The following is a 16,239-nucleotide window of genomic DNA, read 5'->3' on the forward strand; positions in this document are numbered from 1 at the left end:
AAAAAAAAACAAAAAAAAACAAAAAAAAAGAAAAAAGCACTTGACTTATTTTGAATGAGATTGAAGAATTTAAACATGAACCTTTGACAAGAAAAGTAATACATTCTAAGCACTTACAGCTTGTTTCCAAACAACAACCTTAAAAGACTAAAAGAAAAAAATAGATACTTGTTAAGAACATTTATATCAGAAATTTGATGTTTTAATGACATACAAATTTACCTTCAGCAAACTGATCATTTTTCTTTCTAAAAGAAGAAAGAGATGTGTGACATTTTATTCTCCATACTTGAGAGCTATTCATCTAGAACTTAAAGAAGCTAATTACGGATAAGTAGCAATAAAAGAAGACTACAATGCTGAAAGATAGCAATGACTTTTTTTTTTTCTGAGATTGAATATAGTGTAAGAATAGCTTGCAAGATAATTCCTAAATAGTGTTGGTGACCTGAGAATAAAACTGGGTTTATGTCAGTAAGACTGTATTAGCATGGCTTGGAGAGTCACACTCTTTCCTAACCCTATGTTTGCACTGACACTCCCTCCTCCCTTGTTACCTGGGTCTTTGTGCTCTTCTCACTTAGCTGGGTGGGTGTCTAGACCTAGAGAGTGAACATGACAGTCTAAGACAAAGCACGGTCTAATTGAGCACATCATCCCTAACAAGCAGTAGCTTAAAAACAACTAAAATTCTAACTTGGTGTCTAGGCATGTAGAATAAACACCTTCTTTCATTTGACCTTGGGAGTTAAACAGATGTGATAGATGCCTTAAACTCTAAGACCAGTTTTTTTTTCCATCATAGAAGCATTCTAAAGTCAACAAAGCTTGAATTAGATTTCTCAGAATATTTTAATTCAGTATTTTCTGCACATCTATCTTTGTTTAGTAAATGCTAGAAATTAACCTCTTATAATCATATATTAACCCATTAGGTACAAATCAAACCTAATGTACTCTGATATAATTTCTATGAGGTGGAATTGAGAAACAATGTACACTTGGCATATATAAAGAATGTGTGTGTGTGTGTGTGCATGCTATAGCCATAATAATTCTGTGTGTTAAACATCTTTAGCCATAGCTTAGAATAAAACCCACCAATATGTTGATTGAAAATACCAGGACCAACTACAGTTTCTCTGACCCAGAAAGCATGCCAGGCTCTAAATTGAGTCTCATCCTCATCGGACCAGCTGATCCACAAAGCATGCTCCGTGTTAGGGTAGAAGACAAGAGAATCAGGAAAGACTCAACTGTGCAAATGCACTGCCAGTCTCTATGTGACTTGACTCAGAAGATGCTTTGTGCCCAAAATTTTCATGACCAAACTTAGCATCCAGAGACAGTAAGAAAAAAAAAAAAACTCCCAAGAGGGGATCGAGTGGGAAATAAACGTTTCCAGTAATCAAGAGCAACACTGGAACACAGATGTTGGGACAGTAGTTCAAAAATACTTCATTTGGGTCAACAACACTTTAATTCAATACAGTGGAATTCCAATAGACCCTGTTCTCTGAGCTTACGTGCAAGTGTGTATTCTGAGAGATGATAGCCATTCTTGATTTGCAGGCCTTAATTATTAGTAAATATATCAAAGTATAATCTTAGATGATCCTCTAACATCTTTCTAAATTTATGGTATTTAAAAGGCCAGTTACTTGGCCTTAAGTATGTACCATGGCATCTTCTTTTCTGTGATGAGGCCTGCTCCATTTATCATTTTTTTTTTTAATGTAGTGCCATTGACCTACAAAAGGTTGCTATGATCAAAGCTTTGAGGAGAACGATGGCAGTTGGTAATTGAAAATGAAAATGGTACTGAATGTCCCAGACTCTATTTCAGCATCTTTTATCTCCTGCTAGGAGTCCTGAAATATACCTCTTGTTTATGTTGCAAGCAGTACCAATCAAACTGGAGGAAGGTCAGGCAAACTGGAATAAATAGAGAATAGAGGTGTTTGGGTTTTATCAGATTCTATTGTCTATGTGAAATGGACTCATTTCTCTGGGACACTCAGTTGCATTGCTCAGCAGGATAGAAGCCGTTCAGATAACACCAGTGTCACGCTCATGTCAGAGTAACAAATGTCTTTTCTTCTCTCCCTTCCTGAATATATACTTGCACACTTGAGCAGATACACATATGCACATGCAAGGTCATCAAAGCATGCCATACACAGATAGATTCAAGTCCCAATCAACACATGCAGGCACACATCACACAGACTAATGTTACTAAATGAGTATATCCACCAAGCACAGTTAATGCTGTGAGAGCAAATCAAATAGACAATGCCTCTCTGTGTTCCAGAAATGTAGTATGTAGAGATAGAACTTTAAAGGCTGCTGTGCTTTCTGTCTGCTTTGGATCCCAAACGACCTATTGAATACCATGCTAATGTATGCTAACGTATTGTCATAGTTTGAGATGCCTCACAAGTCCTATTAGATAATGAGGTTAAAAGCATAGGCTTAGGGCAAGCAATTTAACAGTTTGCTGTTTTCTGGTTGGCTTTTTGAACTTTGCTTCGCTCAAGTTGGCCTTTCTTGGCCTCCCTAACTCTTGACAATTTCTTGTATCCTATTTCATGTTTGTTGAGCATTGCTTAATAGTCTGGTATCTGACCTGTCCATTGGCTGTTTCTCTATGGGTACTAGCATTCCACATCTCAGGAATTCTCTTACTCCTTCCACCCTGCCACTAGATCTAGATCCCATCAAAAGTGAGAACCCAGAGAAGAATGTCAAGGAAATCACGTGTCAGAAGAATTAGGCCATCTAATTTTCTTTCTGTGGTGATAACTCCTTATCAAATATAACATTAATGCTATAAATTCTTCAATCCTGACTGAATTCCTGAGAGTGGCATAAGGGTCAGACACTTTATAGTGGTTTTACTAGAAAAACAAAAACACAAAAACAAACAACCAAACACAAAAATAAACCCATGATTTTATGAAACTATAAAATGTGGTAAGAAGTTATTCAAAAAATCCAGTAACTATCCAGCACTCCTCTTTGTCACAAGACTCTGTCTTGTTCACTCTCTGTTGTTTTTCCTATCCTTCTAATCGCATGTGCGTTTTGGGGGGTGTTGAATACAGGAATCCTGAGCACTCTCTTGATGATGTGCTTTGATAAACTTGTGCTGCTAACTTAGCATTTCCCAGACTGCCAGTCTCTTCCTTCCTGGTTAGTATAATGTGTGTTCTGTATAATATGTTTATGCCATAGTCAGGAGATCCTGCCTCATCCTTCCTTTTCTTACTGGTTCTGCCACCGACCTGGAATTTCTTTCAAGAATGTTGGTAACAATCCCTTCTGTAGACATTGGCTATTACCTAATTCCATCTTGTTTTGTTTTTCTAAGAATAATTCTGATTTCAAATGCAAATTGGAAAGATTTTGTTGGGTTTGGGAATTTAAGCTGGAGACATTTTTCCTTTATTCCCAAGCAGACATTACACTGTCTCTCCACTCCTGTGTGTTGCAAGCTCGCACACAAATCTTAACTGTTGCTCATTTTAAGTCCAACAGGCCTTTCCTTAACTAGACAAGTTTTACAGTTTTTCTTTATCCTCGGTTTTCAGCAATTTCACAATGACTGATCTGAGTGAGTTTTGTTATGCATTAAGTTTGCTTAGTTATCACACCCTTGACAGAATATCAGAGCATCGTACCACCTATTAATTTCAACAAATTAAAATCTGCTCTTTCTTAGAATCTTAGCTTTGCCCATTGTAAAGAGGATTCAAAAAATTCCAAGTTCTCTCTCAAAGGTTGGCCTGACTAGCTCTTTTATCTCATCACTCAGTGGGTGGGCCAGACTGCCCACTCTCCTGCTCACTCTGCCGAGTTTCCCCCTGATTCAGCTTTTAGATTATTAACTGTATTTCAGCTGAGTGGACCTGCCATCGATTTCACCTATTTAGTTGCCATCTGGTTTTACAGTGTCTACTTTTCTGAGAGACATTTTGCCCATGCATATTACTCATCGCAGCACCCAAGTTCTTAGCATACATGGCTCACTCCCATTTTGTCTATGGTCCCTTGTTTTAATTCTCCTGGTTTTCAATGACCTGCTGTGGCAGTTTTGCACTGCCAGGTAATTTTTGGTTATGGGGTGGACACTGTACTTAAAAACTTTGAGGATAACTTGAGATCTGAGTGGTTTTATCTTCCTCCAGAGAAGATTTATTTTTTGCTTCCAACAAGTAGGAGAGTGTAATAGAGAAATGTAACCCAAGGTAACCCAAGGAGGAGGTCTTTCTTTGTCTTCTAAAATTATTTATTAAAAGTTTGTGTGTTTGTGTGTGTGTGTGTGTGTGTGTGTGTATGTTGGGAAGGAAACCTATCCACTTACACATTCTAGGCAAGGGTTCCATTTAGCTATCTTCCCAGACCTGGACTTCGTTTTTTGCTTAAAAGTTGATCTGTCTTAGACCTACAAAAAACTTGAGGCACTTAGCAGGATCTTTCTTCCTTGGTGAGCCCCAACCACTCACATTTTGCCTTCCATCAACCCTTAAGGACCCTTGGAGCACTGGTTTAATTGTTGGCCTTCTGCTCTGTTCCTCATAGAGTCTGTGCTGCATTCTTAGCTTCCTGGTTCCTTAAAATAATTACTGCCAGCCTAGTGCTTCTAGAGATTCTTGGGAGAGGGTTAGTCTGCAACTGCCAAGTCAGGCAGAAACCCTGTCTCCTCATCATCTTCATTTGCATTTCTCTCATAATTATAAAACTGAATCATCTTTTCACTAGAATGCAGGACATTCTTTCTTTTTTTTTTTTTTAAGATTTATTTATTTACTATATGTAAGTATACTGTAGTTGTCTTCAGACGCACCAGACGCGGGCGTCAGATCTCATTATGGGTGGTTGTGAGCCACCATGTGGTTGCTGGGATTTGAACTCCTGACCTTCCGAAGAGCAGTCCGTGCTCTTCCCCGCTGAGCCATCTCACCAGCCCAGGACATTATTTCTTAATGAACTCTCACATCTCTTGCAATTTTTTTTCTATTGGATTACTGACCTATATTTCTATTTTTAGAAGTTCTTTACATCTTTTAATACTATTAATCACCTATGATTTTAAAATCCAACTATTTTTCTCTTACAAAATACTTGTAAGGTCTACCCCAAAGCTTGTTCTGTTTATGAAGTCAAATATTTTTTTATTTTTCCTAATTTATGCTTTCTTTCAGTCTTTCATGGCAAACTGCTCATGCTCTCACCCTTAGAGGGTGCACCACTGGTTTCTTCTGCACTGATGTGTAAGTAGTCTGCTAATGAGCAAATGCAAAGTGCTAAACATTCTGGAAGTTTCAGAATTAGAGTATGATATTATGCTGACAGGTCCAGCTGGAAGTTCAAGGTCTATTTCCCATGTTCCAATCTCATCCTCAGACATTACAAGAAGAACTCAAGCAGTACTACAGGACGGTTGCTCTTGAAGAATTTTCTTCCTGTGTTATTCTTCTCCTGTGCCGGCTCATCTAATCCTGCACCATTGGTTTTACCGAAGACTAATATCTCCCCAATTCCTCTGTCTACTTCACATTCCCTGTCTTAAACAGACAATACAAAAGCCTGTTCGGCATTTTCGGTTAAATGAGCCTTAACTTATACTGCAAATCTTAAGATGGCTTTCTTCCTCTTTGCCTGCTTCCACTTGTGTTTGCATCTTCACGTTCTGACCACCCAGGCTACGTGCTCAGTCATGTCTAAGTCATATTTCTTGACTGTCAGCATAAGTAAATGGCTGCCGGGAGTACAGACTGTACCAGCAAAGGTCCCCCTCAGAAAAGATTATACCCAGGAGCTCTTGCTTCATCCCCACTTGGCACAGTGAGTTTAACTCCTTCCCCCAGGATGTCCTCCTGTAAAATGATTTCACCTTCTCTTTAAAATGTACAGAAATAAACACTTCCCATATTTGTATTTGTAGCACTTTGATCTGATTTATAAATGCCCTTCTTATTCATGTTGGGAAAACATACTAGGTATTTAAGCTCGGAGAGACTGATTGTCCTTCTGAATATCTGGAAAAGTGAACAGCCCTCTCTCCCTGTGAGTTAAGAATGTTGTGTAAGCCAGGTAGGGCGGCTTGCACCTTTTTCATCTAAGCACTAGGCAGGAGGACCTCTGAGTTGGAAGCCAGCCTGGTCTACTGAGTGAGTTCTAGGACAGTCAGGCCTACACAGAGAAAACCTGGTAATTTGAGGGGTTTTTGTTTTATTTGGAGGGGGGAGAGTATAGCTTGAACCACCGTGAATTGATGCCCTTCTTTCTGAGGGTCATATAGAAAACGGTCACAACACAAGCCAGCAGCAGGCTAGATCCTTAGCACCCCAACATGCCAGTGCTTTAGAAGGTCTAGAGAGGCAGCCTTGTTGCACATCTGTAGTTTAACAACAACAAAAAAAACTCTCCCTGTGAGGAAATGGAAACTTTCAACTTTCAGGAATGCCTAAGGCAAGATCAGACTTTTTTCCTTCATGTTTTTTTAAAGTCTCCTCCTCCCCCTCCTCTTCCTCCTCCTCCTCCCCTTCCTCCTCCTTCTCCTCTTCCTCCTCCTCCTCCTCTTTCCCTTCCTCCTCTTCCTTCCTCTCTCTCCCCAAGTCCTTCCCTCCCTCCTTCCATCTCCTGTCTGCTCTCTCCCCTCTATCCCTCCCTCCATTTTTCCTCTATGTCTCTCTTCTCCTTCCCTCTTTCCTCTGCCTCTGTCTCTCCCCCTCTCCCCCTCCCTCTCCTTCCCTCCCTCTCTGTTCCCTCCCTAAATTTAAACAGTACTCTGTGTTGATTAGAGCACATTCTTTCTCTTATCCTACTACACTTCTATTTTGAGAATCTCTGTGTGTGCACGTGATTGCCTCACAAATTAAAGAGAACTCAGGAGACAGCCCTAGGATATTGAAGCATTTCAACCCATGGCTCCCTCCTGTAACCCACTCTGCAAAAGAAGTTTAATCCCCAGAGCATGGTGAACTTTAAGAGGGCAGTGGAGGGTGAGAGCAGATTGGCAGCTGGGCTGAGCTGATTCTCTCTAATCAGGACTCTGCTTTCCTTCCTTCAGCTCAAGGCGAGGAGGATGCACCTGCTGTGTTTGCAGAAAGCCAAGGTTCCAGCGAGGCAGAAAACACTGCAGGTCCTGATGGTGAGTCTCAGCTGCCTGTGCTCAATGGTGATTCTGTGGTATTTTGTACACATGTAATCTAGGATGAAGGAAATGATTTGATCTAAGGATCAACATATTTGGTTAAAACAAAGTAAATTTCAAAAGCCAAGTTCTACCTAGGAAATCATGAAAATGGAAGCCTTTAACACACACACACACACACACACATACACATACACTCACATGTGTGTGCACACAATTTTTTTTCTAAGATAGCACACATGGTTTAAACATTCCTTACTATATGGAGGTCGTGGTGAGTCATTCCAAGGTCAGACTGCAGTCTACCTGGCCTGTCTTAACCTTGTCCCAACATTCCCAGAGCTCTCCATTGATCTTGGGCTAAGATTCTTTTCATATCCTCAACTGCTAGCCTCTGAGGCTTTGGCCAGACACACATTGACTCTTTCAGAGCACCTCAAAAATAAACCTATTTAAGTGGATGCCCTCCAAATCAGAGTCAAATAAAGATCCCAGCACCATGAACTTATTAACATCCCCTCTCCTATGCTAAGAACATTTGGAAATGCCATTGTTTACATCAGAATAATACCTGTTTCAGCAGGCATGATTCTACTTGGCCATTGAGGTTTGTGTTTGAAATATTAGAGGTTCTTTTCCAGTTTGATTAGAAAGGTATGCTGAGACAGATTTAGGTGAAATACTTTCAACTAACACCCAGCACTCCGTGCAAGAGAAGCTGGGGTAAGACAGGCAGCAGCAGCCCACAAAATAAGGGAAATGCTTTCTGTAGACTTTTGAAGGCAGGGGTCAGCGAGCTTGGCGGCTCAGTGAATGTATATTAGATAAGAGAGGAAACAGTCACTCTGGTTACCTGGGAAGGGAAGAGAAACTCCAGAGGAGAATTGCTAATCCCCCCAGCAACAGTAGATCTCACAGCTAAGAAAACTAGAATCCATAGGCCATAAATTATATAAAGTGATATATGTCTTTTTATGCTTGGTGATACATAACATTATAAAGTTACCCTTACTTGTGGTCAACTATGCGATGTGTGTTCTATAGACAGACACATGTTATAATGTCTAAGTCAGGTTAAGAATATTCATCATTACTCATTTCTTTATGGTAAAAACTCAAATTCCCTTTAGCTCTTTGAAATGTAAATCTTCCCTTCCTTCGCATCTGCAGACATTGTCCTATGCAAGCCTACACAACTTCTCAATCTTACCTAACTGCAGTTCAGAAAGCCATCCCCAAGTCCCTCTCAGGGTGTCTGATCTCTGGTGACAACTGCCTTCCACTCAGTTTCTGAGAGATGATTAATCCCTTGCCTTTCTGTATCCAGTCTATTTCTTTTAATATAACCTCTCATTCCACACGTCACAATTGATAGGATTCATTCCTGTAATGGTAACCAGTATCCCAGTACATATATGTGCCACATTTTCTTTATCTACCTATAAATCCCTTAATAGTTATTCTTATTTTGTGGATATTATGTTGCAAAGAAGTCTTTCAACATACTGGCTTTGTTTCCTTCAGAAATATGCTCAGTAATTGGGATGTCAGACCATATGGTAGGTTTGTTCCCCATGAAACATCCATACTGTTTTCTATAATGACTATACTATTTTAAATTCACACTAACAGTTTGCAGGGCTTCTCCAAACCCTTGCCAACCTTTATTATTTCCATTGTTTTGATAATCACAATTTCTACTGCAAGGAAATGATATCTTTGTGCAATTTGTAATTTGTACTTGAATATCCCCATTAGTCAAATTCGAGAAATGTTTGCTTAAATTTGTTACCCATGTATGAAGTAGGTCACATGTTCCCTTGCTAATGTTTCTGTAGTTCCTTCTATTCTGAATAGCAACCCCTTTTCAGTGATATAACTTACTGAGATTCTTTCCCACTTGGTAAGATGTCTCTTTTAGTTAGGGTTTTGTTGCTGTGAACCAACACCATGACCAAAGCAAGTCTTATAAAAGGACAATATTTTATTGGGGCTGGCTTACAGGTTGAGAGGTCCATTCTTATCAAGGTTAGAGCACAGCATTGTCCAGACAGGTATGGTGCAGGAGAAGATGAGAGTTCTACATCATGATCTGAAGGCTGGCAGAAGACTAACTTACAGGCAGCTAGGAGGAGGTCTCGAAGCCCATCCCCACAGTGACACACTTCCTTCAACATGACCACACCCACTCCAACAAGGTCACATCTCCTAATAGTCCCACTCCCTGGGCCAAGCATATTTAAACCACCATAAAGTCTCTTCACCCCATCAACTTCTTTTTTTTTTTTTCTGCAGCAGAGCCTTCCAATTTGATGAAATCCCACTTGTTTACTTTCGCTTTTGCTTCCTGTACTTTTTTGAAGTCTGTGCCAAAAAAATCTTTGTCCTTGCCAACATCCTGAGAAGTTTCCTTTGTTTTCCTCTGATAGTTTCCTGTCTTCTATGAGTCTTTAATCTTCCTGTAGTTGATTGGTATAGTTGATGAAACAGAGAAGTCTAGTTTTACTCTTCTGCCTGTAGCCATACTTACACAGCACCCAGTGAAAGGACTGTCCTTTGTCTAGTACATATCCTTAGTACCTTCTAGGCTTTCTAGTAACTCACATGTCCGTTTTAAAGTTCAAACCTAATGGTTTGATCATTTCAGCTTTGAAGCAATATCTTTTTTGGTTGTTTACCCAGGATAATTTTGGCTGTTGGAGACTTTTGTAGCTACACATAAAATTATTTTTCCAACTGTGTGAACAGTATCATTACACTTTTGATATGGATTACACAGGGGTAGAACAATTTTTTTTTTTTTACTTTCTTTGTGTCCTGCTTAGTTTCTTTTGTCAATGTTTTGTAGTTACGTTTCCTCTGTCAATGTTTCATAGTTAAATTTCCTCATAGATGGGATTAATTTTTTTATTTCTAAGGGCAAGTCACTAAGAGCGTATAGCAATGCTACACATGTTTGTATGCTGATTATATGTTACTGCAACTTTGCTGAATTTAGTTACTGCTTCTACTACAGAGGAGCCTTTGGCATTTCCTATAAAGCAAATCAAATCATGTATAAACATGGGCAATGTTTCACTTTGGATACCTTTGTTCTACTTTTTGCCTGAGAACCCTAGACAATTTGCAGAGCTCTGTCAAATAAAAGTGGAGAGAGTATGAGACGGTCATTTCATATCTTAGGCAGAGAGCTTGCCAGTTGGGCTATTACCATTGATATTTATATGTTATATTTACACAGTTTGTCTGGTATTTTAATGATGAAATAACTTTTTATCAGATGATTATTAGTATTGATTGACAGAATTGATGGATCTCATTGAGCCATCATTTTTTTCCCTGGGATAATCCCTCTTGTCTGAGTGTAGAATCATTTTACTATGTAGTTGGATTTGGTTTTCAAGTTTTGTTCATAATTTTACATTTGTATTTATTGGGGCAATTGATCTGTAGCATTCTCTCTCTCCTATTCTCCCCTTTCACTCTGTGTAGTGAGGAGGAAGAGGAGGAAGGGGAAGAGGATCACAAGGCTGTTTAATGAAAGAAATGTCAGCTTTATGAAATGAGTTTGGAAGAATTTCTTTTTCTCTTATTTTTTTGGGATAACTTCTATGAACTGATAAAAGTTCTTTAAATGTTGCCTTCATTGCACAAAACTCAGAACTATTGGCATCAGTAACACTAAGTGGTACTGCAGAAATTTTGGTTATCAATCCAATCTCTCTTCTTTTTATTGATCTTTTCTATTTCTTTATGACTCATTCTTGTGATTGTGTAGGCATTTGACATATAGTTGTTATATAACCGGGCATGATCTTTTGTGTTTATCCATTATATTGCCTCCCTTTAAATTTGATTTTATTATTCTCTTTCCTTAAGTTAGCTGAAGGTTCACTATTTAATTCTTCTAAATAAGTTTTTGATGTTTGCATTGTTTGATTATCTTTTTATTAGTGTTGGTTTGGTATGATGTTGTTTTCTAGATGCTTGATATTCATGGATAGCTTGTTTGCAATATTTCCAATTGCCTCTTATAATTGAATTAATTCCTAAAAACTTCCCTTTTAATGTTATGGCCATTGCATCTGCTAGGTTTTAGTATGTTATCTACATTTTTATTTGTTTTGGTGTATTTCAATGACCAATTTTATTCCTACATCTACAGATTGTTAACAATATAATTTACATCCAAAAATATGTTGGGCTTTTCTGCATGACATATGTCCTAAAGAACATTCTGTGTACCTTTAGCAAATGGAGCAGTCTGTTGATGACTGCTGGAGCCTAGGGTCTAGGGTACAATTTAATTCTCTTGTTTGGTTGGGATATTTGGTCTAGATGAATGTACGGTTATTCCTGATTTCTTTTGGATCTTCTTAGCATGGAATATTTCACTCCATCTCTTTGTTCTCAGCCTTGAGTTGTAAAGTGAGTTTTGTCAAATCATTATGTGGTTTGGCTATGTGTTTTATCCCAATCAATAACTATGATGTTCAGTTGAAAAATTAATTCATTTACATCCAAAGTAATTATTAATAGGTAAACTCTTAATTCATCCCTTATGTAAACCATTCATAGTCTTCTCGTACTTCCATTCTTCATCTTATGTTTGGTTTGCTTTACAATTACTTTTATCATACTCAATGCAACACATAAAGATCATTTGAAACAATACCATAGAGAGCAGAAACAAAAGGGCAAAAATATAGTCCTAAGAGAATTGGTTAAGTCTGGTGACACACACTTGTAATCTCAGCTCTTTAGAAGCAGAGGCAAAGACAGTGAGGAATTCAAAGTTGCCATCAGCTATATAATAAGTTCAGTCCACTTTGGGCTACATAGGATGCTATTTTGAAGAATAGGAGAAGTAGGGTAAAGCAAGAGTAGTGTTGAGCTTTTGAAAATCTAATTCCCTGTCTTGGTTATTTGTTATTTATCTGCCTATTGGTCTGGTGATCATTAGCTTATTGTGTCTTCTTTGTTAAAGCACTCTTATCTGCCATGTGTCCAATACTAGCCAGTTTGATTTACTTGTAAAGTAGTGCATACATTTTACAGATGCCTAGCCTTCTTACTTGATAACTCTTTCAGTCTGAAAGGTCCCTTTGCATTTTTGTAGAGTAGTTTCACACACTTTCTTGGCTTCAGTTTAGTGACACTTCTGTCAGTCCTTGATTGCTAATGTGGACCTTTGCTGGACATAGTATCTCTTCCCATCAGTCCTATGGAGATTACACACCACTTTTGCCTGGCCTGTATGATGTTCTGAACAACCTGCTTCCAGATGACTTGGGACACTTTGTAAACTTTATTTACTTCTTTTCTATTACAGCTTTGAGAATATTTTTATCACTTACCTTAAATCATAACATACATTGGGAAGGTAGACTATATTAAATTTGATTGGTGACCCTGAGCCTTGCTATATCTGAATGTTTGTATTGTTCACGAGGAAAGAATCCTACAGTTGAATAATTTCTACTCCTTTGGTATTGCTAAGCCATTCTTGGACTCCAATTACCAAATATTTGTTCTTTTCCTAATAGTATCCCAAAGACATTATTGGCCTTCCTCATTTTTAGTTCTGCATCTCATGGCAGCAGGAATTCTAGCTCACTAATGGTCTCTTTGACTAATCTCCTGGTGCCTTCTATTGTGATTTTAATTTGCTAAGCATTTTTTTTTTAAAGATTTTTACATATGAGTACACTGTAGCTGTCTTCAAACACACTAGAAGAGAGCATCGGATCCCATTATAGATGGTAGTGAATCACCACATGGTTGCTGGGAATTGAACTCAGGACCTCTAGAAGAACAGTCAATGGTCTTAACTGCTGAGCCATCTCTAAGCATATTTTTTAGCTCTGATTTTGGGGGTTATTTTTTAAAATTCCTTTTGCCTTTGTAGCATTTCTGTTTTCTTCTGTTTAATTAAAGCTCTTTTCTTAAAACAAGTGTTTACATTTCCAGAAAGTTCTCCTGCACTGGTACCTACCTAGTCAGTTTCAGACATCTATTTTGGGCATGACTAAAAATACTTGATATTGTTAGCATGTCAGGTCATTCCAGTATCAACTAGTAAGCTCCTGCCCAGCCTTTTCAGTACTCATTTCCCAAAAATGTGAAGCAGGCTGCGTATGGTCTGATTCCATCATGTATTTTAGCACTGGGTAGCTTCCAGGTCAAGGTCTATGGGGAGAATGTATTGTTTCAGCCAAAATTTGTCCAAATATATTTTCAATTCTATTGTTCATAATAAAACTGTGTCTGTCCCCAATAAGCCTGTCTCTGTTTTCCACAGTAACAGCTTGTTGTGAGGTGCCAGAGCAGAGCTCAGACTGACTTCAGAAAAAAATTCACTGTTGATAGTCTAGCCTTTAGCTCCAATGTCAATGTCACATTTGTGGCCAGAAATGCTGCCAAGAGTAGCACAACATTGGGGTAGGTCCAAGGCACACACTAATATGATTGCTTGTTGGTGAAGTGGTATTGTGGGCAACAGATTGCTGTAACCAGCTCGAGCCGTATGAGATACTTTAGAAGTCTAGTACCCATGTCTTTACCTTACCCTGGAGATCTTCCAGAGGCTGTTGGTGGCCAAGCCCATGAGTGGCAGTCATTAACTTTTCCTCAGTGTTAGGTTTCATCCAGGAATTTGGCCCTGGGCTGCTAAAACCTATCAGTTAGTACCCTCAGCAATTTGATCTTAGAGCAAACTAAGTTGAGAGGATTGTTGACCACAGCAGTCCTTACTGTTGCTAAACTGAGATGTGCCTATGTCTCACGGTCACAAAGATCTGCATAGTCAGGTACGTCAAGGAACAACATTTCATTTGGTATTGGCCAAAGCACAGAGTGAAGTCTATTCCTGCGCCAGGACAATGCTGGAACTCTGTTAACTGGCTTGTTAAAGCTGTATTACCTGAGATTTGAGATAAACAGTAGAGACAGTCCCTTGGCTATCAAAGCTGGCACGAGGCTGGGTCACATACAAGGCTTGTAGCTGCCGAGAAAGAGCATCTGTGCTGTAGACTGCCAAAGCTGCATCCAAACCGGAATCTCTTCCTGAAGCAGACACATCCCTGCCTAATGTTAGAAATGGGCTATCAGGCTTTGAGCTATGGCAGACACACTTTCTACCAGGTCCTGTATCAAAGTGCCACAGGAGTGTTGATGCTGCCTGCTAGCTTGCTTTAAAACTTTTCTTCCCAGGAGGTCGAGCCTTGTTTTTCCACTCAGCCACCATAGACTTAAGGAGGCATGGTGGAGGCAATTAACTACCAAGCCTAATGTAGTTTCAGTGGTTCAGGCTCTGGGTCTCCACCTGATGCCTTGGGGGGGGGGCGGGCTCACAGGTCTTTCTTCAGTACCAGATTCACTGTGGCCAGCTTTGTTCCACAAATCAGTTTTAAGACTGGAACTCAGTTATGTATCCCTCTTTAAAGGCAGCAACACCTTCCCACACAGGGCTAAGTGTTTAGAGTAAGGGAAAGGATGCCACAGGCAAGTCTTTACCTGCTGCCTGCTTCGATGTGCCTTCTCATTTTGTTACACTAGAATATGAGAGTGACATCTGTCACCCCATTTATTGCCAGCATTAATTCTGTTGATCTGCATATCTAGACAGTTGTCCCCTTCTTCCTTCATGGCTACATACGCAAGTGTCCTTCCTGGAGTTGCTTGCTGAGTCAAAGAGGGTGACCTTTCCCAATGGAGGGGGAACAGTTTTCCATCAAGGGTAGATGGCACTGCCATGCTAGAGCCTCCACACAAATTCTCATGTTGTTACGCAAAAGGTAGGCATCATGGTCTCTTGCTGATCTGCTCAGTTCTCATAAAGTTAGTTTATTAGTTAGTTGTTGAACTCTGTCTCTGACAAACACCAGAACAGGTCAGTCAGCCACCATCTTTTTCCACCTTTCAGGGATTTTTCAGGGGAAGAAAAAAATAAATTACTTTGAGTTGACAATCAATTAGGAAGTAATTCAGCCATAAGGGCAAGTAACATGGTAGTTTTAAATAAAGCTTCTTATACCAGCAATTTCTCCACCACATAGGCTTGCTCCGCAGGCTTGCCATCACCTGAACTGCCTCCCTTAATTCTTAGCCCCCTACCCATGACCATCCATTATCCAGGAGAAGCCCAGATCCACCCAGCCTGACAATGGTGTCAGCTTCAGCCTGCCCCTAAAATGATGGACATGGATTCTTATCACTTCTTCACAAAGCAGGCTCTGTGAATGTTCAGCTGCTATATACTGGTCCTTGATGAACAAGAAAGTGATATGTAAAATCTCGAGTCTATGTCCTAGATGCAGTAGAGACCTGTAGACTCTGAAGCCTTAGCAAGAACTTCTTTAATATGATTAAACTTTACTTTTTTACAGAGTTATTTTATTATGGAATGCTTTTTATAGTACATATATTAATAGGTTGTAGACTGGGTGTCTTTTGACTAGAGGGAACAGAAAACTAGCATTTTACTGTGCTTACCCCTGCATACTACACTTGGAGAGTGGCCGCTTATAGAAACACATGTACCAGGTTGAACAGGACATAAATTTTTCTCTTGCTGACAGAATTATTGCATCTGTCCAGTTTACAGATGAAGTTTGAAATGAATCAACAAATAATTAGTAAATCAATGCAGTTTTCAGATAAGAAAAGAGAGACCACCAATTTAAGCCTGAAATCTTGAGAGGCATCGCGGGATGCTATCCAAGGACTCCATTCTTTGAAGCATCTGTCTTGTGTGGGACCAGCACCTGCCATTATTCCATTAGTTTACTCTTTCATGTTCTGGAAGAAGAAAAGAATTTTAGTCATTGGTTTTATGCAAAGAACTGAACACCTCCCAAATAAATAGAGGTTATTATAGTGATAATATTAGTCAATATTGCCAGTGCATGGCAGGCGAGGGGGATATTTACCGTTCACAAAGTGGAAGGCACCAATCCTGTATTTGGAGCTGGGTGTTAGAAGAAAGCTAATGAGAAGTGTTAGGTGTCTTTCATTGGTTTCTTGAAAGTTGGAAAGGAGGGCAGCTGATGACCACCAGCACTGGTCCTGGACTTTTT

At 39.3% G+C, this 16,239-nt stretch overlaps 1 protein-coding gene and 1 long non-coding RNA gene across 13 annotated transcripts in view; one reads left to right on the forward strand and one right to left on the reverse strand.

The window, feature by feature from the left end:
- Macrod2 (mono-ADP ribosylhydrolase 2) overlaps positions 1 to 16,239 on the forward strand; it is a 1,944,357-nt gene that overhangs the window by 1,917,585 nt on the left and 10,533 nt on the right. For 9 of the 12 annotated variants that reach the window (XM_031372067.1, XM_031372063.1, XM_031372064.1 and 6 more), the window contains 2 exons: positions 5,208 to 5,276; positions 7,079 to 7,159. In XM_031372067.1, coding sequence (XP_031227927.1) covers positions 5,208 to 5,276; positions 7,079 to 7,159 — 150 coding nt within the window. The remainder of the gene's footprint in view (positions 1 to 5,207; positions 5,277 to 7,078; positions 7,160 to 16,239) is intronic. The other 3 variants (XM_031372070.1, XM_031372073.1, XM_031372069.1) reach the window with 1 other exon arrangement.
- The window catches only part of LOC116091037, a 1,222-nt gene continuing 517 nt past the window's right edge, over positions 15,535 to 16,239 (reverse strand). Inside the window, exon 2 of the long non-coding RNA XR_004118909.1 lies at positions 15,535 to 15,961. This is a non-coding gene — a long non-coding RNA (uncharacterized LOC116091037). The remainder of the gene's footprint in view (positions 15,962 to 16,239) is intronic.

Source organism: Mastomys coucha, unplaced genomic scaffold (genome assembly GCF_008632895.1).
Source record: "Mastomys coucha isolate ucsf_1 unplaced genomic scaffold, UCSF_Mcou_1 pScaffold15, whole genome shotgun sequence".
Taxonomy (NCBI): Eukaryota; Metazoa; Chordata; class Mammalia; order Rodentia; family Muridae; genus Mastomys; species Mastomys coucha.